Source organism: Patella vulgata, chromosome 1 (assembly GCF_932274485.2).
Source record: "Patella vulgata chromosome 1, xgPatVulg1.2, whole genome shotgun sequence".
Taxonomy (NCBI): Eukaryota; Metazoa; Mollusca; class Gastropoda; family Patellidae; genus Patella; species Patella vulgata.
In genome coordinates, this window is record NC_065879.2 from 5901752 (window position 1) to 5929025 (window position 27274).

Below are 27274 nucleotides of genomic sequence, written 5' to 3' on the forward strand. Positions count from 1 at the left end.
AGCCCAAAACTTCTTGGCACAGGGGGGACTTAAAAATATGTACTTAAAAATATTGGGGTTTTGTGCCCCAAAGAGATCTTGTGCTTCATGCATTCTCAGCAATCCTCACACCCCTGTTGACAGTGGGCCAGACGCTGCTTTTTTAAACCTATCAGGAAATATACAAAAACTATTGTTTACAGAAAGTCATGTGATTAGTATATTGTGGGAGGTCACATCACTGATAAGCTGCTTGCCTGTCAATGAAATGTGGAGATCTCCAACCAGGATTTGATTAACACCCCCAAACTGATCAACTAATATCGTCTTGTGACTGGCATATACACAGAAAGACAATAATATGGGACATACATTTAAATTCAGACCTTGTAATTCCTTGAGCGAGTTTTTAACGATGATAAGTTGTCACATTGCTTCAGGCGCTGTTCTTGTAATTTCAGGATCCATAAAAGAGCACACAGGCGAACCATAGCACGTTCATGACGACCATTTAGATAACCTTCCACTGGATTTGAACTCATCCTAATGAGATTCCTCTTTAAAACGACGGTCTTCTTTGGAATCTTTTTGGCTTGAGTACAGGAACTATATGAATAGCAAAAACTACGACATTCTCTGGGAATAGACGGGCAGAATAGATGAAGCAGGACCATGTCATTAGGAAATGGAGCAAAGCTAATTAGCTAATTATAAACCTCTCCTAAAGATATAGTTCCGTGTTCTTAAAAGTTTTAAGAAGCGCTGCTTGGATTAGAGTTGATCTTGCTTCTGTGTACTTTATAATAGTGTTACAATTCATTCTATGGATTTCTTTAAAATCATTGATAAAAGTTTGTCCGACATCACTTCCTGATGTAAAAGATTTCCTGTCAGTACTGGAGAATTCCTTTCCATCACACAAAATATATCTGTAAAAGGTTCCGTATTTCTAGAGTCTGGCCGTTATTTCAGACTGTAAATAAATGTTAATTCCTGACATTAACTTCCACTGATCAATTTAACTAACACCTTCCATGAAATACGGACTGAATATCTTCGAATATTCAAGTAGGTATCGTCAATATCCCAGCTCGATATAGCTTCCCTGGTTTTAAATATCAATAGTTCACAAGAGTGCTTACAAAAAATAAAGGTCATTGACTACATTGTCGACTTAATTTTCTACTCATTCTGAAATTTACAAGATGTATAGTTTTTGAGTGCTGGCTTAAATTGACACACTATAAATTTATTTAAACTCAAAATATGTTCACTTTTTCAATCGATTAGTTCACAAAACTTCCGAAATTGCATAGAAAAGTTTTTGAGTGCTGGCTAAATTAACACACTATAAATTTATTTAAAACTCAAAATATGTTCAATTTTTCAATCAATTAGTTCACAAAACTTCTGAAATTGCATAGAAAAGGGAGACAATGAAAATAATCTGACCAACTTATTCCTTCAACATTAAGACAGAACTGTAGGAAGTATTAATAAGATAATTTCCATGGAAAAAAATATCTTCACACAGAAATATTCACATGTACCGAAATCACAAATAGTGCAGCATCGTGAGCAGAAAATCTATAACAATCTATTAAAGAACCTATTCCTCCGTCTATTTCTAAAGTAAGTACCTACATTATTTTCTTACAGTGTGAATATCTCTCGTTTGTTGTGTTTCTAACTAATGAACTGAAAACAACTTTAACCATAAGATTGACAGCAACAAGCAATAGCTGAACTCAACAAAAATGTTCTCCTCCAGAAACACATCTCAATATATACATACCTAAATATAAAATTATAACAATTACCAGACCTTTAAACAAACTATCCACGTTTTTAAAGTCACTAAATATTTAAACTGACAAACTTGAGTATAACAATCACCAGACCTTTGAACAAAATATCCACGATTTTAAAGTCACTAAAGATTTAAATTGACAAACTTGAGTATTACAATAAGTCATAATCTGTCCACATTCAATGTACATTTAACCAAAATTCATAACAGTTCTTTATATTAAAGCTACTGATGTTAAACTACTTAAATTTGTTGCTTTTCTTTGAATTAAGAAAAAACTAAAATATCAGTGATATATCAAGAAGGATCTCAGTCACTTTTTCAACAAACCCCAGTTAATGGCACAATCTGGTAGCAAACTGTATAAGCTTTCTGTCGGACAATCTATTTCAGGTAAAACAATCAGAGTCACATTGAACCAAGGTCCTTCTCAAATGGCCTCCCTAACAAATACAAGTCCATCGTACCCTTTATTTAACCTTAATTTGCCTGAAAAGTTGAAGTCAGTTGGACTGGAAATTATTATTCGTATTAAACATCATTTTGAAATTGTAATTAAACACACTCATTGTTCTGTTCACGTCAAACATTCTTGTCCAAAAGTCTGTTTTGCCTTTTATACGAAAAAACAAAACTGTGACTTAGATCATTCTTCCCCTGGACTCTTCAAATATAATCTTCTTGCTTGATTTCAATCGCATCCAAAAGTGGATGCCGAACACAAAATTTTCAGTGAGCATATCGTTCTAAATAATACCGAATGGAAATGAACCATTTTCGAATTGATATTCCTTTTAAAGAATCATCTTTAATCAAATGATAATGAGCAGCTTTAAGTTTTAAAATATAACCACCACCATTAAAAGAATAGAATAATTTATCCTATAATTAATCCTAGCTATACCCAGAGGCACGCCATAAAACAACACACCATATACAAAACTGCCAAAAAAGATACGCATAACATCAAAATATGTATAAACAGAAACAGAATTATTGATCTGAAAGCTACAATTAAAATTCTCCAGCCTCCTACAGCTGCTTTTTACATGGCAACAAGATCTTTCTAAACATCTTTTATTGATGTCATAAAACATTGGAAAATGTGCAACAGATGAAGAGGATAAATTTTACATTTTTCCTGTCTGGTTCAATTTAAAGGTAATTGCCTTTCTTGAAATAAAAATAAAACATGTTTAAGTCTTTTAAGTTCATCTGAGAGAGCGTGAGAGCGAGCGAGAGAGAGAGAAATGGGGTTTAACGTCCACTCGACACAAAACCAGGTCATGTTGAGACTAACATATTGTTCAATTTTATTTCAATTTTATGTTGGCGAAACGAAACTACATTATTTGTGCTAATGTTTTCACAAGCGAAGTTGCTGTTCAGGCATTTATTATAACAATAATTATATATATTATATATTGTATTATATTACATATAAAAGAGAAATGGGGTTTAAAGTCCAGTCAACACAAACTAGGTCTTTTTGGGACTACAATATGGTGACTTTTTTTCACAATAATTTGTTTGTGCGTAGCTGTTGTCAGCAGTGGAAGGAAACCAGAGGAACCGGAGAAAACCCACAACATTAGGCAGGCAACCCTACAAATCAGGGTTTGAAACCATGCCCATCTCTTGACTCAATGACAGACCTCCTAATCTAAAGAGCAAATGTTACACCATTCGACCATGCCACTCCCCTATTTCAAATATAACTCTTACTTTAAAAATTAAAAATCACCAATCAATTTTAATACAAATCAATAATAATGTATTTTATTACTTGTAACCATCAATAATCAATGTTATTACTTCTAAATCCATCAATAATAGATTCCCCATCTCCACATCACGTTATCACATCCTGCATCATTTTAAATGAAGATGAAATGAAATGGGGTTTAACGTCCTACTGTTCTGCTCCGAACTGGGCTAATGAAGACTAGCATACGCCATACATTGTGCTATGAGGGAATTTTTTTTCCCAGACAGTGGCACTACGGCCTACTCTTATATCAAATTCCAACTGTCAAGGGATCTTTTATGTGCATGCCAATGTGCACACGGGACCTTGTCAGACCCTGCATCACTGACACGGAGGAACCTCGCCGGAAAATCTGGATGAACTTTCTCAGCCAATGCAGGGATCAAACATCCGACCTTTTGGCTAGCCATGCATCATCTTAAAGATACATCTGACTAATAATTCTGATATTCTTCATGTTTACACATTCCAGAACATTGTATACACTGGCCAAATGGCTTTTATATTGTCTCAGACCAAACGATTTTGTGTTCTTGTGAAATTACAATTTCATTTGACGTAATCTACCATGTGGTTTTGCCAAATTTTGTCAGATAGCCATTAGACTACGTCAATTGTTTACAAAAATTCCTTGTTGAGTAATGTTTAACATAAGTTTCATAAACTGTTTTGTCTCTCGTGCCACAAGACTTTCTTTTGACGCAAGATGTCTTGTCCTAATCAGAGAGAGAGATGGGGTTTAACTTCCACTTGACACAAACTAGGTCATTTCGGGACTAACATATAATTCGATTTTATTTCAATAATTCGCCTGTGCGTATGGGTCTTTAACAAACCCTAAATACTAAAGATTAGAGGGAACATGTAGCTGAAAAAAAATATCCCTAAATCTTGAGCCCCAGCTGTCTGAAATAGAGTCCTCGTTTTCATCATGCAAATAAACCTGTTATCCATTAACTGTTAAAATCACGAATTACGAAAACAATCCTGAGAATTTTGATTTAAAAACTGACAATGTCAAACACTATATTCCAAAAAATCCATAAACTTTATGTAAAGATAGCATAAAGTACACAATGTAGCAGCCATTATAACACTGCATCAAAAAACTTTCCATATTCATGACACATAATATATAACACAGCTCAACTTTTATCATTAGTGAATTTTTATAAAACAGTTAAACTCATGTTATTCAACTTGAAACAATTACATAAACACTAAACTTTTATCATTAGTGAATTTTTATAAAACAGTTGAACTCCTGCTATGCAACTTGAAACAATTACATAAACACTCAAAATTTCAATCAATACAGCACAAACTTCAATTATTATTATTATTATTACAAGAAGATCAGCCTGTTACTCCAAATACTACAGAAACACAGAATCTTCAGGTTAAGTAATAACACACTTTCTTCAATAAAGATGATAATTCCAAAGACAATCACAGAAATTGATGTAATATGATCGCAATTTGTAATCAAATTGGAATAATGTTCCAAGCATCAAAGATGGCGAATGTTAGTTGTAATGATTTGTGCCGCATATGACTGTACATACGTATCTCTCTACACTGACGATCGTTGTATATACAGGCTAAAGTTAACTGACAGATTCTTCACTGCTTAACGCCAACTTGCTCACTGGGAATCATATCTATTAAGAATGAAGCCGAAACTAAATTGGCCAATTTTACTATCAGGAACATCAATAATATTGCACGTATTTTTTTTTGGTTCAAAATGATCAACTTTTCCAATTAACGAATTCCTAGATTACTGTATATTCTACTTTCATATTTCTGGTGGCTGGATATTGGAGATTATTTTTGTAGTATTGTAGCAATTAAAGGCTGTTTGCATGACTTGCATGAAAAGCAGAAAAAAATACATGACGTAATTATGTTTGATATTTAAAAATTCAGGAGAAAATATCGTTAAATTTGCCCAATTTAATTCATAATCTCAAAAAAATCTACACTAGCCTCAACAGATATAAAATACAGTAATATCTATTCAATCAAAAAAAGTTTTAGAAAATTAAATATATCTGATCAGTTATTAATTACAGTTCATACATTGTTAAAAACATTAGTCCAGATTATCCTGTTTTAATAGACCAACAAACATTACTTTATAATCTGCTTCCATTAATCTAGCCTACATTTTTTGTTAATATAATCTTCTTATCGTCAAAATATGAATAATAATACATGTCTCCAATTTCATAAAATTTAAATAACGAACATTTTCACTGAGCTTGTATCAAGCAATTAATTTTTTTGTTAATATAATCTTCTTATCGTCAAGATATGAATAATAATATATGTCTCCAATTTCATAAAATTTAAATAACGAACATTTTCACCGAGCTTGTATCGATCAATTCATTCTGAACAAAAAAAATTCAGCACTATGTTATCGTGTTTATTTATATTTCTAATAGAAAACTCCATTAAATTACGTTGTAGACAATTTGTCTGTGTTAGGTAAAGAATGAGATACACACAGGAGCTTTTATTAGTCAGTCATGTAAGCATCGTATTCATTATCGAATCTATAGATCGCAAATACTTTGCGTAATAAATCAATTTCAAACTTCATGTCTGGTACAATTGGCTCGTCATAAACTACAAATTTTATTACCCTTGATTACGATCTTGAATCAAAAAAGATAACAAATGGCCGTCTACGTATCTGACATTTTCAAGCAAAAAGGGGGTCAATCTGAACCTATCAATACTGGAGAAAAAATTGAACTTGCTATAGACCAAGTGTTGATTGCACTTTCCCATTTTGGTAAATGTATTGACGAGAGAAAATGAAATATCAGTCATACATCATATTCCGTCTTATCTCTAACGTTCAGGGAAGACATAAATCTCATTCTCACAATATTTTGCTAAAAAATAAGATCAACAGTAAAACGAGTGGTGGCTAATACCCAATCTGGCCACGTTTGCCGACTAATTTCATCTGTATCTTTCTGTAAATCACTGTCACATAAAATGCCAATTTCATTCTCTCTGAATTTTGTAAATAAAAAAAATAAAAAATTGGGGAATTACTGGGTGCCTAATTTCTAATCTGGCTTTGTTTGCTGAGTAAGTGAAATAATAACGAAATCAAAAGCTTAATAGCACCATAATCATGCCAAAAAAAGTCTTGTGGCTATTCTTTAATTTAATGAATCTGGAAAGGATATGACGTTGCAGTTAATAAATCTAGTGAATGTTATCCAAAGCTGTCTGTTATTAATATCGCTTTCACTAAATGCCGTTTAAACATGGAAAGGATAAAGGATATGGTTTTTAAATATTTAGCATCCTATATAACACAATGAATTTTAGTGGTTTAAATACAGTCCACTACAAATTTTATTGTCGATGTGGTAAGGTTTTTAAACGTCCAATCAGTCAGATAATTTCAATACGAACAAAACTACAGTGGATTCTGTCACTTCCGACATCTGAATACTATGACATTCTGTGAAATCCTTCATCATTTTCATGTCCCAATTTATTTCCTTATATTACTTCAACCAAAAGAGTTTTTTGAGCAGGCCGGATTCTGAATATTCTGAATTATGACATCAATCAGCGGTCCCGTCACATTTGTGTTCAATTGACATTGGATAATCCAGCCTTCAATCAGTGGGTGTTAACCAACAGGCAACCACCAATCAATTATCTGTGAGCATAAAACAAGTGTTGGTCTTTGTTGATTACTTTGATAATTTTATTAATCTCTTGTAAGAAAGCGCTTGGTATTTGATTTGAGTTTCTCATGTTGAATACAGCGACATTATATAAATTGACGAGATGAAGAATCATTATAATATTGCTTTCATAAAGCGTGATCGTCCTGCAAAGCGTACGGATTTGACATTGGATGTCAAGCAGCAAATTATAGCAGATTTTAAGAAAGTTCCATGACATACACATGAGGAATTAGCCGTTAAGTATTCAATTGGCCGTACTACAGTATCCAACATTTTAAAGCGAAAAGATGAATTCAAACAGTAGTATGCCAATAACTTTAACAGCAGTAAGAAACAATTTTACTCGAAAGCTAAGTTTGAAGACATCAACAACCAATTTTATCTCACGTGCAAATTTTAGTGGTTTATCACACTACAAATTTCAGTGGTTTATATACTCTCTTTTCACATGATTAGTAACATATTATGCATTTTATTATTTTCTAGCATAAATATATACTGGTAGTGAAAAAACTACAGCTGTCCAGTTTCTGCTCTTGAAAACTGACTGACTATTCGGAACCAGACTGGCGAAAAAGGACAATATGATACACCTCACACAACATCAAGCAATTAGTTTTAATACTATTTCATGTTTTCATAAAGCAATCCTTGATAAATTCTTGTACAAATGTAAAAAGATTAACTTTATCAGATTTCTAAATGATAAAAATTCCTATCCCTGCAATTTACTTTCATGCAAGAAGTTTTTGATGAATTCTAAGCATCAAAAAGATTCATCTAAGACTTAAAATATGTAATTTAAAAAAAAAACTGAAGGACTATCAATAAAACGATAAAAATCAAACAGAAAGTTTATCCGCTCTCTCGCTTTTACAAAAAGTTGATCTTTAAATTTCAAACGAAAAAGATAAAACATGTTCAAAGAAACCATATTTATCAACAGTTCGGCTCGAAATGTCAGCCAAATTCTATCTGGATGAAAAAAATGTTCATCTAACAGTGACAAAATAAATTAAGCCAATTATCTTGCTTGCCAACAAACATGCTGTAGTCATTGTAAATTCCCACAAATCGTGATATATATGAGGTATTTTATTTTATCGTGTAACAGCAGGCCATAAATTCTAACAGTAAATGCTCTCTCCGGTCTGAATTACCTTTTCTTGTATTTCCCTTCAATGGATTTAAATAAAAGCCAACCAATTATTTCTTACAATAGAATATTTCACTACAGAAAGTGTTGAAAGATGGTCATGTGCAATTACATATAATTTATCTTGTCCATCTTTAAATTCATTTTCGGGGGGTTGGAAGGCCGAATGGTTAGCACAAGCGTGCTGTATCATGCGTGCAGTATCATACGGTCCCCGGATGTAGCCTTCGTGACAAGGAGTAGGGTTGCCTGTCCGAACTCGTGGGTTTTCTCCTGGTCCTCCGGTTTCCTCTCACTGCTAAAGACCCCTACGCGCAATCGAATTATTGAAATAAAATTGAACCATGTGTTAGTCCCGAATGACCTAGTTTGTGTCGAGTGGACATTAAACCAAATTTCTCTCTCTCTCTTTCTTAAATTTATTTTCCTGGTCTCTCAATATTCTTAGAATATAAAATTGTAGTTTAAGATATCCTATTTTACAAAAAAAATATGTTCGATACACTTGTAGTATCTGGTCGTAACGTTATTTCTATACGCCCACATTTTCATGTGGACGGATATTGACGTCGACCTATCCGTCTGTCCGTTTACATTTTGTTTGTGGACACTCCACAGGTCACAATTTTTATCTGATTTTAACAAAACTTGATATATAGGTGTATCTCCCAAAGATCTCCTTTTGAAATTGGACCATAACTTCATGGATTGTAGCCATTGATTGTACGAAAAATCATGTTTTTAGCTTGTGGACACTCTAGAGGTCACAGTTTTTATCCAATTCTGATGAAACTTAAGATATATGTTTACATACAAAAGATCTTGGTTCCTTTCAATATTCATGCATATCGGACCTTAACTTGATTATAGTCTCTGATTGTACAAAAAATTTTTTTATCTTGTTCGTTGTTCATTTTTTCCAGAATGTGGGCGTATCTTGCCTGGCAACCGCTCTTTAAATTAGTTACAATAGTGGCAAATATATAGGATTACAAAAAAAGATGGGATGGGGAGGTGGAAGGAATAGCAATAAACTGATGCCGGAATGGCATGTAAGGGAGTAAAATGTCTCATCAACACAATATTTCGGTCAATTTGTGATAAACATACCTTAATTATTATGTGTACAATTCAATGCGAGGTAGGAGAATTTTTCCTGGACAGTGGCACATTTCTGCCTACACTTAGTTGATTTCCAACTGTTATGGATTCTTTTATGTGCACAATTATTATGTGTACAATGCGATGTAGGAGAACTTTGCCTGGACAGTGGCAAATTTCTGCCTACGCTTAGTTAATTTCCAACTGTCATGGATTCTTTTATGTGCACACGAATGTGTATTGAATGGACCTTGGTTTTCTTCCATTTCCTTGTCATCCCTGTAGGTACAGCCACTCCCAGAAAGTGAAGGCCAGGTTTGAAAAAAATAAACCCTGGATGGAGAGAAATGGGGTTTAACGTCCACTCGACACAAACTAGGTCATTTCGGGACTAACATATGGTTTAATTTTATTTATATAATTCGCTTGCGCGTAGGGGTCTTTAGCAGTGGGAGGAAATCGGAGGACCCGGAGAAAACCCACAAGGTTGGACAGGCGACCTTACTCCTTGTCACGTACAACCAGGGATTCGAAACCACGCCAGTCGACTCAATGACTTTATGATACAGCGCGCGCACGCTAACCATTCAGCCATCCAACCCCCCTTAACCCTGGATAGTCCAATGCCATGGGTTATTGGCAGCTACCCCAGACCTCACTTATGCAGGAAGAATTATTATGTGAAGATGAACCAGGAATAATTATGCAAGATTACTTCTAAAACACATCTTTAACACCTACAAATGATAGCCACTTCTTAGAGGACCAAACACATCTAGAATTTAGTTTTAAAAAAACAAACAACAAATATCTCATTAAATTCTTTCACCTAAAAATGATAGCTAGTTCTTAAAGGCTCAATACCACTCTTGTTGTAACTGAAAAATATGTCCCAATCTTTATTCTGGTCAACAAATTGTACTATTTTAGAATATTTCAATTAATTGATGATACAAATTTCATCTTAACACACCTTATTTAAAAATTTTGAAAAATTCAACATAATGGTTTGAAACGTCTAATGTAAACCTTTTCAAATGAAAGTTCGATTTAAAAATATTTTCGAACCCTCTGGACAAGTAAAATAGGATGTAATGGATAATTTATACAACAGGTAGGACACTTAAACATCTAGTACTTAGATAGAGATATTATTTATTTTCTGGAGCTTTCAAGCCAGCAAGAGTATTATTGTCCCTTTAAGAGTACCAAGCACATCTAGAATTAAGTTTAAAAAAACAAACAAGAAACCTCTCATTAAATTTCTTCTGGAAGATGATCCTGCATGACCTCAAATAAAGGATAAGCACAATCTATCCTAATTGGACTAAATAATACCAACTCCAATGAACAAATTTGATAAAAGTGAGCAAAAACAGCCAGTGGCCTGGCCAGCTGAGACAAATTTCATCAGGTGTTAGAACAATGCACATACACATGAAATAATAGCACAGTTTATAAATTCAAGACTTCCTTTCAAAAGAGTCCTGTGAAACCAAAATCTATTTGTATGAACTGGAACTAGATCCAAAATAAAGAGAAAGAGAAATGGGGTTTAACATCCACTCGACACAAACTCAGTCATATTGGGACTAACATATCGTTCAATTTGATTTCTATAATTCGCTTGCGCGTAGGGGTCTTTAGCAGTGGGAGGAAACCGGAGGTCCCGGAGAAAACCCACAAAGTTGGACAGTGACCCTACTCCTTGTCACGTTCAACCAGGGAATCGAAACCACGCCAGTTTACTCAATGACAGACCTTATGTTACAGCACATACGTGCTAACCATTCGGCAAATCCACCCCCCCCCCCTTCCAAAATAAAAGTCGATCAGAAGTGAAGAAAGAGATCATATCAAGATCTAATTAAAATTCCAAACAAGTAAACTCCCAATATGGCTATCTCACATTAAAGAAATTACAAAAAAGTAAACTCCCAATAGGTATCTCGCATTAAAGACATTCCAAAGGTCATTATTAAACAGAACTGTTGATTGCAGAAATAATAATATGTTTCCACTACAGATATATCTTGCGAAAAAATGAACAAGTGACAGTAATGGCTGTCGTTATAATCATAAAACACTAGAACTAAATTATAAGACGAAAACAATTCAGGTCGCGGGCCGTAAAACAGTGAAGTAATGAGAATTTACGTGTACAAGTAGAATAACAAGAGAGCCATTTTCTAAAATTAATCCATAAATACAAAATAATAGAAAAAAGGTTTCTGATTGTCGTTATACAAAGCAGGGCAGTAGTCGTACAGTAAGTTAAAATGTCAATAATATTCTGAAAGCTTGCATGGTTTAAGGGTAATACAAATGGAGATTACTCACCATAAATCACATCAGTGTCTGTAATAACTACAGAAAAACTCAAGTGTCAATTTCTTTTTTATAATGTTCGATTTGCTGGAGCCAAGAAGGCCTCAAAGCAAAAGATTTTAAATAAAGCATTTATTTATTTTGTGTTTCAAACAGATCAGTTGTTATTGGGGAAAAAACCAACAGAAGATTGGGCTATGCCACATAGTGTGCTATAAGCAACGTTTTTTCGAGTGCTCCAACCTATTATTATTTCAATTTCCATCTGTCACATGATCTTAAACCCTGGTCTTCATTACATCAAAACGACTAGATGTTTTTCTGTGTGAGGCCCAAACCCCTTGACAGTCGGAGAGAGAGAGAAATGGAGTTTAACGTCCACTCGACACATAATCTCTAATAGCTGACTACATGCCATATACCCATCTACATTATCCCTGTTGGATCTTGGAACAAGAAACAAATATATCGGCATTCCAGTTTCATGAACCGATGGAAAACTAGACATTCATGGCTGATAGATGGCTTCTTACTGAGATCTGTATTTTTAGAATAGCTTGTGTAAAATTTAATGTGACACGTTAAAAGATATTTCACGCTGGTAGGATTCGTGAAGTGTTTTATATTAATGTGATTTGGTCTAAAATGAAAGTAATCAATACTAGATTTTACAGGATTATGTCTTGTCTTCCAAGAATCAGCATCTCCTTCCAAAAGTGAGGAGTTGGATGGGCAAATGGTTGAATGATAAGATCTGTCATTTCGATTCCCTGGTTATACGTGACAATGAGTAGGGTCACCTGTCCAACCTCGGGGGAGGGGGGGGTTGGATGGCTGAATGGTTAGCGTGCGCGCGCTGTATCATAAAGTCTGTCATTGAGTCAACTGGCGTGGTTTCGAATCCCCGGTTGTACGTGGCAAGGAGTAGGGTCGCCTGTCCAACCTCGTGGGTTTTCTCCGGGTCCTCCGGTTTCCTCCCACTGCTAAAGACCCCTACGCGCAAGCGAATTATGTAAATAAAATTAAACCATATGTTAGTCCCGAAATGACCTAGTTTGTGTCGAGTGGACGAGTGGACGTTAAACCCCATTTCTCTCTCTCTCTCTCTCTCTCTCTCTCCAACCTCAGGATTTTCTCTGGTCTGCTCCCACTTACCTACCAGCGATTAATTGAAGTAACATTGAACCATACGTTAGTACTGAAATAACCTATAAATATATCGCACTGATAGGGTGACCCACCATAAATAAATATCTCCAAATATCTCGACAATTACGCCACAATATTTATATATATGCCAAGCCTCAAATCAGTTTCACACAATTATAGTCACTAAATAAACAATCATGTTGTACTTAATAAGCTATGACCATTAATCATCTATAAATAATAGACTGAAAACTGGTTCCAAGTGTCGTCCATAACATCCAGACACTTTTGAGTAAAAGATAGGTTACGTGCCCTTGTTTTGAAATTAGTCTCGCTTAACCAGTCTATCGACCATTCTACGTCTGATTTTACGAAACATAACAGAAAGCTACAACAAGAAATTGAATTTAGAAATAAGCACTTTAGCCAACTCAACAATTGTTTTAAGAAACTTGTAAAAGTAAAATGAAACTACTGCTAGTATCATATTCCTGCTAACGAAAGTGATTCAGAGATATTATTTGTACTAAACCAAAAGATGGCGCTCTTAACAGTACAGTTAATGATAAAGCAATTTAAAAAATGAAACAAACGTAATTTCTAAAGCTGCTGTAATAACCAAGAAGCTAAATTTTACTGCTATTCAAAATCGTCAACAATAGATTTTTTACGGCTTTAATAGTTGATATATTTGTAGAGAATTGCACGTGCCATGGCTATTTATCGACTCAAAGAGAGTGCAGGGTAGTCAGAAATCAGTTCGAGACACGCAACTGAAGCGTGCACATTTAACCGTGTCGAGACCAACTCTCTGTAGAGTGCACGAGTCACCCTAGCACTGAATCCACTAAGCATGCTCATAGTCAAGGTCGATGGTACTTCAGACAGGAAATAAATATATATAGACAATGTCAAGTATGCACCTCGGACTAAGTCTACATGACAAGATTGTCAGTTCAAAGAAGCCCAGGCCTTTGGTTTTGTTGAGATATTAACTTTACAGAGTTGCCAATAAAATTTACTAAGATCTCAATGAGAGAGAGGAAGGGAGGGGGGAGAGAGGGAGGGAGAGAGAGAGAGAGAGAGAGAGGAATGGTGTTTAACAATCACACGACACAAACTAGGTCATTTTGAGACTAATATATGGTTCAATTTTATTTCAATAATTCACAAGCGCGTAGGGGTCTTTAGCAGAGGGAAGAAGCCGGAGGACCTGCAGAAAAAATGGGGCAATCGAAACCACGCCAGTTGACTCAATGACAAACCTTATGATACAGTGCACATGTGCAAACCATTCGGCCATCCAACCTCCAAAAGAACTCAGTATATACAATATAATTCAACTTTTCCCATTTTTATACACAACTACCAGAATGTACTGGATGCTTATGACCCAAGTGATATCTGAGGACATAATTAGCATAAAGTTCTACTAATTGAAGCCTTGCGTAATATTCCAGCATACATGAATATCGATTATAGAGAATATTTTTTGTTACTAACGGAATACGTATGTGATATTAGGGTCGTATCGTGTCGGTCTATCATGTAACTATACCATTTGATCAATACTTTCTCATGAATTTTAAAGCTTGTTTCTTTGTTAAGGTTGGTAATTTAGGATGGTTGTTCTGAAAAGCCAAAAATTACTTCAGACGGTCCTCAAAATATTGCTACCACTTATCTGAAGTGTCTGCTTGCCCTGCCTCACATTAGGCGCTCATAAGAGTGTGTTTCAAAATGGTATCAGGAAAATAAATGTATAAAATTCATAGCTATGGGTGGCTTGATGAGTATGATTATGGTCCAAGCTCACTAACCAGGAGGGAATAAAGTTCAACTCCATTGTTGGCTGGGCAAGTTCCTTGAGATTTTTCGGCTTGGTTTTCCTCTTGTCAGTCAGCATTGTATCTCCTTGAAAGTTCCTCTGGATTTTACCAGTGTGGTTTTCCCCAAGTCAGTGGTACAGGGGGGAGAAACAGCATCAAATCATTTGGATGGGAAGAAGAAACGACATCCACAGATTCTATTTGAACAATTTGCTGGTTGCTGGTGCATGTGGATCAAACCAGGACACTGATAGAATACCCACAAAGATAGGCCACCAAACAAGCTCTAACCCAACACCAAGCCACATAATTTAGAATGATATCGTGCAGACTTACGATCTTAAAGGTAATCAGTCTTGAACTGATTGTGCTACAAAGGACATGAAATAATTTCATCACGTCTTTATCATCACTGCGCATACTTGAACTGCCCTAGAAAAGTAATCCACGGTGCCTTTTGTAGTGTAGGAAATATTTCGATGTGCATTACTGAGTTAATTGAAACTTTGTTTATACAAATTCTCCACAAGATTACAATGCATGAAGAATATTTGCTTTTCACTTTTTGCGTCCAACTAACTTCTATCAATTCTAACAACACGATTATTTGTACAAAAAAGTGGTGATTTTAACGAATTATAGATTTTCTGTCGCGCCAAGTCTCCCAGCTTTCTGTTCCGGATTATGCTGTGACTTCAGATAAAAAATAATTTACTTAGTTTGATAGCATGTTTGTTGACCTACAACCTTTCTTTCCCTCTAACAAATTTACTTGAAATTGATTTTTTGAAAAATCGATGCTCACATGCATTCATATCTAAAACATAATTACAGATTTCTTGACATGAAGAGATTTAAATTTAAATGTTCAATTCAAGACTTTAAAATGTTTCGACTAGATAATTTATTGACTTTGTAGCTATGACGTTGGTAGTATTTTTGAAAGGAACCGAGATGGATGCTATTTAAATATACTAACAATTGTGAAGTTGACATAAAATTACATATTGACGAAAAAACATGATGGCTTCATTCTCGGCAAAGAATATAAATATAAATATAAATTTTGATTTAAACCTAAATGCAGAAAACATAATGGACAAGGGAACATACAGAATTTTGGAAATTCATTAATGGTAATAGAGAGTTGTCTCGCTTTTTGTCAAATATGTGCAATTAATAACAGTATTTCAGGTGCGTGTTGAGAATGATAATTGGTGAAGATTCTGGAATAATTGACAAGTACACAATGTTTGCTTGAGAATTGAGGAAGATGATTAGATGAGAGTGATAATTGGTGGAGATGACATTATTGACAAGTACACAATGTTTAAGAAAGCATGTTATCTTTTACTCAAACAATTTATGTTTGAATATGCTGAATAGAGAGAGAGAGAGAAATGTGGTTTAACGTCCACCCAAAACAAACTAGGTCATTTCGGGACCAACATATGGTTCAATTTTATTTCAATAATTCGCTTGCGCATAGCAGTTGGAGAAAACCCACGAGGTTGGGCAGGTGACCCTACACCTTGTCACATACAACCAGGCAATCGAAACCACACCAGTTGACTCAATGACAGACCTTATGATACAGCGGCCATTCGGCCATCCAACCCCCCTATATACTGAGTAAGTTGATTAAGAGCTAGTACTGGATCTAATGGTATCAACAAACAGTTACCATTTTTAGACGCTAAATATTTTCGCAGACAGCATCAAAATATTGATTGGTTATAGAGTTTTATCTATTCGTGTCGCCATTTGACCTTACTTATTGTACATGCTTGATCAGTTACTTAAATTACTTGAACACAGTCCAATATTTATTGCCTAATTTTATTGGTTAAAATGTTATTTTAGTTCGCTCCCAGTTGACCTGTTGTTTTCAAAGCTTAATTGTAGTTGAGAGCTATAATAGTACACTGCCCCCTCATTTCCCACACATCAAAATTCAGCAATGTTATTTCGCTTTCGTCTAACAGTGGGATGGATAAGGACTAAAATTGATACTAAAAAGAATTTGTTTTTTTATCTTTTTCTATATAAAACACATTCTAATATTGTTATATTTAAAACATGTAATAATTGATACTACAATAATATTAATATTCTTAGATGTTTATTTAAAGCATAATGGGAAGGCGTGGTGGTGGAATGGTTTAAAGCATGCATGTTAGATCATAAGACCTGCCATTGAGTTAAGTGACGTGGTTTCGATTTGTACATGACAAGAACAGTGGCGGCGCCAACCGTCGGTAATTGGAGGGGCAAAGCTGGGGAAAAGTCCAAGGTTAAGGGGGCAAAGGCACGAGCTTCAACTAGGGGTAGGGGGCCTCCCCCAGAAAATTTTGAAAAACAGGTTGCCGGAAAGGTAGCCTGGCAGTATTTCAGGCACTGATCGATGAGGTAAAGTGTCAAACGAACGGACTTGAGAATCACGACGAAGCCCACTCACGAGCGTCAAAGTAGTGAGTCCTCCCCTAGAAAATTTTGAAAAATAGACTGACGGAAATGCTGTCTTAAAGTATTCTATTTTCTAAAATCGTCGAGATAAATAGATCTGCCCAGATACCGTTCGTCGCCTGATCACTAGTTTATCCAACTAGAGAACAAATTGTCAAACATACGGACTTGCGAACCTCAACGAATTCCCCTTGTGAGCGCCAAAGAAGCAGGTCCATTGGGGACCTCGCCAAGAAAATTTTGAAAAATAGACTGTCGGAAATGCTCTACAACATGCAAGTTTATGACTGAGTGGAGATGTAGGATTTATTCACGCTTGTCTAACTGCACAGGTTTTCTCTGTGTCCTCTGGTTTCCTCCAACTGCTAATGACCCCTAAACTAAATTATTGAAATAATATTGAACCATATATTAGTCCCAAAATGATCTGGTTTGTGTCGAGTGGATATTAAACCCTATCTCTCTCTTTAGCATAATGTCTTGTAGAGCAACAGATTCTGAAAGTGATAAAACTGAACCATATGTTAGTCCCGAAATGATCTGGATTGTTTCAAGTGGATATTAAACCTTATTTCTCTCTTTTTAGCATAATGTCCAACAGAGCAACAGTTTCTGAAAGAGAGAAAAACACTTGGACATCAATTTGCTACACCTTCTTCAATATGTAAATCGATTGGGATTTCAAGACAAAAACTTCAGCAGAAAAAACGTATCAACCTTTACCCAAAAAAACCAAAATAACTACAGGTCAAAAAGGTCATAATAAACTAATTTGATACAATCAGGCGAAAAATATAATTGAGTGCTAGAATATTTGGAGTAATCCATATTCATTTACTTGAATCGCAAGAGGCAATATTATCGTTATTATATCATCTACCCTAACTAGAAAATCTCCCAACAAAAATTAATCAATATGAAACTACCATCATTTATTTTCCTTTTATCTTTAGGAACTTCAAAGGGACATTTTTAATTTGATATTGACATTTTGAATAAAGATAATTGAGGGCTATAGATCAAAAAGTACTTTCGTGTCAGTTGGAATAAAGTGATTGAAACGAGTGTTTTATGACCTTATAAGGATACAATTTCTTCTCATTAGACTGCATGTTGATCCGTTTTATATAGAAATAGATCTCATATCCCAGCACATCAATCAATCAATCAATCACATGATACATGCTATGATTTCAGGTACATTTGTACAGGTATTAGCATCTTCCCATCTGGTGAGGGGTTGGATGGCCGAACAGTTGGCATGTGCGCGCTGTATCATAAGGCCTGTCATTGAGTCAACTGCTGTGGTTTCGAATCTCCGGTTGTACGTGACAAGGAGTAGGGTCACCTGTTCAACCTCGTGGGTTTTCTCCGGGTTCTCCAGTTTCCTCCCACTGTCGAAGACCCTTACGCACAAGCGAATTGTTGAAATAAAATTAAACCATGTTAGTCCCGAAATGACCTAGTCTGTCTCGAGTGGACGTTGAACCCCATCTCTCTCTCTCTCTCTCTCTCTCTCTCTCTCTCTCTCTCCCATCTGGCATCCGAATCAATAATTTTTCTGACAATATCTAGTTTTTCGTGTTAAAATTTACATAAATTTATCATTTAAATATAATCAAGAAAAAAAACAAACCCAATTCAGATTATAAAGTAAACCCATCAAAATATTTGACTCAACACATAAGAATCACTCTTTACGTCACTCGAGGAGACAGGTTGCCTTTTAGAAATTCTATCACATTTTTGTCTTGTTTAAACCTCATGGGAGTTTTTCAGGGATTCCAGTATTATTCTAATAAGATTAGGTGTCTCTACTTTCCATATATACCAGAATTGCTGTACTTTGATGGTAATAAATACCCAATAACTAATTTTGTGGGAATGTAACTTTAAAATATGTATCTTGAATTTCAACACCTTTTCATTATAAGTTTGCATCTATCCTGGTTTTTATACACCAGTAAATGGATGAAATTATTATCAATTACCCTTTTTATGAAAACCTCTCATAAAATTAAAAGTGATTAAATGTAATTTCTGGCTTAAAATTATTGAAATTATCAAATATTATTTACCATTCAAATTTGAGTACATAACAGGTTTATGTTCGGTTCTCTTTACCAATTGTGCTTTGATAGAAAGATGATGGGAGATAACTCTGTACAGTCAAATCTATTGCTAAGTCGGTGCGATTTGTAGTATAAATTTAAGAGTGTATATATCTGTACCTACCTACAGAGAGAGAGAGAGAGAGAGAGAGAGATGAGGTTTAACATTCACTGACACAAACTAGGTCATTTTGGGACTAACATAATTTTATTTCAATAATTTGCTTGCACATAGGGGTCTTTAGCAATGGGAGGAAACAGGAGAATCCAGACAAAAACCCACGAGATTGGACAGGCGACCCTTCTCCTTGTCACATACAACTGAGGAATCAAAACCATGTCAGTTGACTCAATCAGAGGCCTTACGATACAACGCACAAACGCTAACCATTCGGGTCATCCACACCCCCACCCCCTGAAAATTAGATCAATGTGATTTGTCAAAATGCAATTGGGTTTAACGTCCCATTGTTCTGCTCCAACTGGATAATGAAGACGACCATACAGTGTGCTACGAGGGAAATTTTGCCCGGACAGCATCACCACGACCTACTCTTATATTGAATTCGACCTGTCAAGGGTTCTAATACGTGCATGCCAATGTGTACATTAGATCTCGGTTTTTCATCTCCTCCAAATGACTAGTAATTTGTTAACGGGACAAAAACGAGGTCCTGTTTAAAAAATGGTAGTCGGCGTAAAAAAAAGATGCCTTTGTTATCTTTCTACCAATAGTCCAACCTTGTGGGTTTTCTCCGGGTCCTCCGGTTTCCTCCCACTGCTAAAGACCCCTACACAGAAGCGATTTATGGAAATAAAATTGAACCATGTTAGTCCCGAAATGACCTAGTTTGTGTCAAGTGGACGTTAAACCCCATTTCTCTCTCTCCCTCTCTTTGTTTTTAGCTAGCTGACAGCAGGAAAAAACCTTATACAGGTCAAGGGTTTAGCTTGGATGTGCAACATTTATAAGAATACTGCTTGTTTTCATATCCTTTTGACTGTACAATTTTTTGATTATGTGTAATTATATTGAATAAAATATTGTTTAAACCAATATCCACATAACTTGAAAGCCTCTCTAATTAAAATTCTTTAATTTCCTCTTGGTTCTTTTTGTTGTTGACATTTACACTTAAAACAAAGAAAAACTGGAATTGGAACCCAATAAGATATAAAAGACTGAATTTAGAGAGAGAGAGAAAGAGAGAGAGAGAGAGAGAGAGAGAGATGGGGTTTAACGTCCACTTGTAACAAACTAAGTTATTTCGGGACTAACACATGGTTCAATTTTATTTCAATAATTTGCTTCTGCGTAGGGGTCTTTAGCAGTGGGAGGAAACCAGAGGACCCGGAGAAAACCCACAAGGTTGGACAGGCGACTTTACTCCTTGTCACTTACAACCGGGGAATCGAAACCACGGCAGTTGACTCAATGAACGACCTTATGATACAACGAGCACATGCTTACCAGTCGGTCATCCCCCCCCCCCCAAAGACTGATTCTAGTCACTGTTGAAATATAAACATTAACGTTTATGATCCTGCTAGTCAACCGTCTATTTTTGCGTATCACTGGACATGCGCACTGATGAGACGGGTCACAATCTGCATGTGCTCTGTGGTACACGCTGCAGTCATTCTTTGTTTTATCTTCATGTGTGTCACAAAGTTTGTCTCCATCGTACTTCATGTTTATATTGAATGTAATTAATACAGTATACTTAAGAAGATGGCTAGACTAATTTACTTTAACAGTCGCTAGGTGTCACTTCCTTTTACACAAACAGTCTTCAGATTAGAGGCCCGCCAAGCTTTGCGAACCATTATACGTAATATATATGGCAAATCAAATACTTAGTGAAGATGACGAGGTATTTTTATCATGTCTCAATCATAAAACCGGACATCACAATTGTCAAATAGCAGTTGAATACTCAGTCCAATTGTAAACTAAGAATGCGTGTCCAGATGAGTTCCAAATTGTGATAGCTATGGAAGTTCCACGGCATTTTCTAATACTAGAAATACTTAATACTTAGTGTATATACATTTTAATAACCTAGTTTTGTTATCCAAATAGCTTCCATATGTTTACTTAATTTTTTTAAACGACATAGTCAAAAGGGATGGGAGTTGTAGAGTCTATGCTAATAAGCATTTCTAGAACGGCAATTCTTTAGTTGTCTCTCTGTTCGCTGGCTCGCTAGCCTGAAGGTCGGGTGTTCGTTCCCTGCAATGGCCGAGAAAGTTCATCCCAATTTTCCGACGTGGTTTCCCCTTGTCAGTGATGCAGGACAGAGGGCCTGACAAGGACAGCTGTCTAGTCGTTTGAATGAGACAAAAAACCGAGGTCCCGTGTAAACATTGTAATGCCCGTAAAAGATCCCTTGGCAGTTGGAATTCGATATAAGAGTAGGCGATAGTGCCGCTGCCCGGGCAAAATTTCCCTCATAGCACACTGTATGGCGTATGCCCGTCTTCATTAGCCCAGTATAGGACGTTAAACCCCATTTACTTTCATTTCATTTTGTCTCTCTGTTCACCAATAACTGAAGCAGCTGTTCCACGCCTTATAACAATGCTCATGGTTTTCTTCCAATGAAAAATAACAAACGTGTTATTCTCAAAATGAAATAGTTAATGTTGAAGGGATTTGACCCTAATCTCCACACTTTAAATGGGAGCTAACCAGGGGAACCTTGAGAAAACCCACAAGGTCAGGCAGACTACCCCACTTCCATATAACAATGCTCATGGTTTTCTTCCAATGAAAAAAAACAAATGTGTTATTCTCAAAATGAAAGAGTTAATGTTGAAGGGATGTCGAACCTAATTCTCCACACTTTTCAAGGGAACCTTGAGAAAATCTGCAAGGTTAGGCAGACGACCCCCATTCCTGGACAACAATGCTTATGGAATTAGACTTAAAAGTTGTCCTGGAAGACAGAGTAGTCTACAATTAATTCTCTGGACCATCGCCCAGTCATCCAACGCAACCATGTTAGATCACATCTAGGTGCATCAAATTATTCCATAAGAATAATATTTCTGCAACACTGGTGTTTTTTATTGTTATATATAACTCTTTCACAATGAATCTTATCTCGACATCTTTCCGCTTGATTATCTCTCCGTCTCTGTTCGAACTATACCAATCCATATCTCCTCATTTTCTTTGTCTCATAGAAAATACAGGGGGGCGGATCCAGGAATTGTTGCAAGAGGGGGTTTGCCAGGCTCCTGTTAAGGAAAGTTGACATTTGACAATGCATGATGCCATCATCAATCTTAATTACGTACGCATACATACACATTGAGCTTTCTAAAGTGATAAATCACACACCTTGTTTGATATCAATTTATATAATGAAATGATATGATCACATTGTGATTCAATTTCATTGATGCAAAGCATTAATTGTAATATCACACATGTCTATATCATTATTTCACGCTTCGAATGCCAATCCCATTCCACCATCTGATGATAAAGGATAAAGCACACAACCGTTACACATTTCTCATAAAGTGTTTTACAATATTTTTTTTATGTAGCTGAGCAGGGTGGGGTTTAGACCCCCACAAAGACCCCCCTCTGGATCCACACCAATTACCAATAGGAGTTATATTTATAACTCTCTTATCATTATCTGATTTCTTTCTTTCATTGATTCATTCAACCGTGTAAAATGTTCATCTATATAATTCATACATGCACTATCAAACTGCTTATCATCAAGAGAGAGAGAGAGAGAGAGAGTTTAACATCAACTCGACACAAACCAGGTCATTTCTGGACCAACATATGGTTCAATTTTATTTCAATAATTTGCTAGCGCGTAGGGATCTTTAGCAGTGGGAGGAAAGTGGAGGATCCGGAGAAAACCACACCAGTTGACTCAACGACAGACCTTAAGATACAGCGTGCAAGCGCTAACCATTCGGCCATCCCCCCCCCCCCCACCGCGCTTATCATCCAGATCTTGAATCCCCCCATTTATATTGATTAGTTTATATATGTATTTCAACTGTTATTCCGTTATTTTCTTATTGACTTATCCTTTTATTTCTCCATCCATTATTTCTGTGGACTATCCCATCCAGCCACTGCATGGGTTAAATCCCAACAGTGAAATGAAATGAGGTTTACTGACCTGCTTTTCTGATCATCCTACAGAAAGGGCACAGAAGAGGCTTTGGGAATTTCTAAACGCGTTAATATTTATCAATGAAATTAGTCACACCCAGATCCCACTCCTTAGCTAATTAAAGAACTGGTCAGGTGGTGGTTTCTTTGGAAAGAAACATATTCTTTTGCCTTATGGGCGAATGATAACTTAAAAGTCAGAAACGGCCTTCTGAAAAACAACTACCACAATGTTGAAATGAAAGGAAATGAAATGAAATGGGGTTTACGGTCCTACTGTTTTGCTCCGAACTGGGCTGATGAAGACGGGCATACGCCATATAGTGTGCTATTAGGGAAATTTTGCCCGGACAGCGGCACTATGGCCCACTCTTATATCAAATTCCAACTGTCAAGGGATCTTTCATGTGCACGCCAATGTGTACACAGGACCTCGGTTTTTCATCTCATCCGAATGACTAGACAGCCGTCCTTGTCAGGCCCTCCATCCTGCATCACTGACAAGTCGGAACCACGCCGGAAAATCTGGATGAACTTTCTCGGCCAATGCAGGGACCGAAGACCGACCTCCTAGCTAGCGAGCCAGCGTCTTACCCACAAAATTTTGAACTATAAAAACAAAACGAAATAGGATCTGGGTTTTAATGAAATTGCAGTAGAAGTAGCTGTAGCAGACTTCTTTGGTATCGAGTGTCATTAATGTTCAAGTACTTATATGATAGATTTTGTAACTTTTTGCAGACACTGTTATATAAACACACTTTGTTGTGGTTTCCGATCATCATTCACACAACGTAAACAAAGTTGTTGATTCAAAGTCTGTAGTTCTACACTTGTGAGATGGACAACTAGAAGATGTATTTAGTCAATTGGATTGAACCTAAATGATCCCTAGGCAGTTCAAAAAGAGAGAGAGAGAAATGGGGTTTAACATCCACTCGACACAAACAAGGTCATTTCGGGACTAACATATGGTTTAATTTTATTTCAATAATTCGCTTGCACATAGGTGTCTCTAGCAGTGGGAGGAAACCGAAGGACCCGTAGCACGAGGTTGGACAGGCGACCCTTCTCCTTGTCACGTACAACCGGGGATTCGAAACCACGCCAGCTGACACAATGACAACCTTATGGTACAGCGCGCACGTGCTAACCATTCGGCCACCCAACCTCCCTAGGCAGTTCAAAGAAAAGCATATGTGGACATGCGCTGTTATGAGAGACTTCTCTATATTTAGCTAAAGAAATTAACTTTGATCTCAAAATGACCTTGAATCAAGAGTTGATTAAACACAGGACCCCCTTTCCCATCTAGTCCCTCGATCAATAAGTATTCTTCTACGGCTTATTAGCAACTATATTTTGTAAACATTGAAGTTATTTATTTAAAGCAACCTAATCAGAAATAACATAGACTAAGCCAAGACAGAATTGGCCAATAACGATATATAATCAGTCCTATCCGCCTATCCAAGGTCTGAGCGATAATTTACAAAAACACCGTAACTTGCCAATTCAACCATAAATGCTTATAGCTGTCAGTTCTGATTGGACCCAATAATCATCATAAAACTGTTGCAATTATCCCCTTTCACTGACATATAAACAGAGAAACAGAATTCAAAGGAAGCTCAAATCTTTTGAAAGTCATTCTTTGAATCCTATTTTCGCAGTTTGTTTATCAGTATTCAAAGCCAGCTTCTTGAAGATCACAAGAACAAATAAATTGATAGGTTGATCTGTTATAATTGTATGGTTTTTGATTCCTATGCCAATTGAAAGGACTATTAATGACCATGTTATACATAGATGGTTTGAACGTGAATAGATCCCCTGTATGTTTATGTGAAAATGGTGTGACCTTTTCTTCTCAGTTAAGTTCTTCATCAACAAACAATTTTTTTTTCTTTTACTTTTGCATTTTTAACTTCAGTTGCCAGAAATTCAATTTGTAGCTTCAATAAATCCAAACCATTTTAAATTTGAGTGTTTCAGGTTTTTAATAGATAAAAATCCCTGTGAAAGACATTTGTATAAAATTTCAAAACTGAAAAATCTCGAAGTAAAAACTTTTAAAAAGATCAACACAGTACTTTTTGTTTTTCAATTATTTTTTTTCCTAAAGAAATACGCAGCAAAATGGATAATTAATGTTTCCAAGGAACATAATTTAAATTGGTGAGGCCTAAATTCTGTAATTTGAAAACGGTTTGATGTCCACCTGTGAATGTAAAAGACTCCTCGAGAGTTAAAATCCATCTAATTTATTTTACAATATAAATAGTAAGCTTTTCAAATTCCCATAAAAGCTACTTGGCAGAAGGTATAATTTTGTATATTCATTTATTATTCCATTCTTGTTGATTCTACTTTTCGTTGGACTGGGTGGCTAAGTATTCCATCATGTGCACTTTAGATCATAAGGTCTGCCAGTTATTCATTTGGCATGGTACAATCCCAAGCTTTTATATTGAGAGAGAGAGAGACAGAAATGATGAGGGTTAACGTCCACTCGACACAAACTAGGTCATTTCGAGACTAACATATGGTTCAATTTTATTTCAATAATTCGCTTGCGCGTAGGGGTATTTAGCAGTGGAAGGAAACCAGAGGACCCAGAGAAAACCCACGAGGTTGGACAGACGACCCTACTCCTTGACACGTACAACCAGGGAATCGAAACCACGCCAGTTGACTCAATGACCGATCTTATGATACAGCGCGCACGTGCTAACTATTCAGCCATCCAACCCCTCTTGTACTTGTTAAGGATTCAAGTCATCTGCCTAACCATGTGTTTTTCTTCTGGTCCTCCAGTTTCCTCCCAATGCTTATGAGCCCTTTGAACAAGCAAATAATTGAAATAAAAATGGAACGTATGTTAATCCCAAAATAACCTAGCTTGTCTTGAATGTACATTTAACCCCATTTCCCTACCCTCTCTCTGCTTCTACTTTTCATTAACAATTATTATTTGCATTTAATATTTAACCATAGAAGGTATTCTGTGTTCTGATTGCCAGAGAAAATATTTCTAATCCCACCGCAGAAAAAAACAAGCTTTAACCACTAACAACAAAATTTCAAAATTATTGCCTAGAGAAATGGAACAGGCTATAATGGGAAAACTGTCCACCTCTTCCCATCTTCTCTAATTCTCTTTTCTCACAACTGTCTTAAAAGTTGTATACATCACACTAAAACCTGTCTGAGATTTTTCAAATTCCTCTCTTGCATAACGTCATAAAACACTGATAAACTGAAACTTTGGTCTGTAATTCAATTGTTTGTAGAATTGAACTCTGTCTCAGAGACATGTTGAGAGCGACAAGGTCTCCTTAACCCAGCAAGCTAAACCTAATGATAGCTCATTGGAATTACAAATGTAGAATCGAATTCGGTCCAGTTAAATTTTATTGACAATGAATAAAATTTGCTGGTTATCGGAGGCTTGCTTGCTGGTTATCGGAAGCTTGCTGGTTTATTCCCACTGCCTCTATTTATATCTTTTGATCTCCGTATCTCCTGTTTCTCCTCGTTACTGTGCACATTAATAAAATAACCACTGTCAGCTTGCTCTATCCATGTCGCAGTAAAATATGATAACTCGTACACGAAAACGGCTCATTCCGTCCACATCAGATAAATAGGTTTTCAAGAATCCCGGGTTCTGTGTAGCTAGAATTTGCTGGCTATAAAGCA

General features: G+C 36.0%; 1 protein-coding gene across 14 annotated transcripts in view; it reads right to left on the reverse strand.

The window, feature by feature from the left end:
- The window catches only part of LOC126814921 (peripheral plasma membrane protein CASK), a 416793-nt gene that overhangs the window by 80485 nt on the left and 309034 nt on the right, over window positions 1-27274 (reverse strand). Inside the window, exon 1 of one of the 14 annotated variants that reach the window (XM_050540460.2) lies at window positions 366-477. The exons of the other annotated variants lie outside the window; for them this stretch is intronic. Within the exon in view, the coding sequence (XP_050396417.2) occupies window positions 366-470 (105 nt within the window). The 5' untranslated portion in view covers window positions 471-477. Of the gene's footprint in view, window positions 1-365; window positions 478-27274 lie in introns of those variants that run through there. 14 annotated transcript variants of the gene reach the window in all.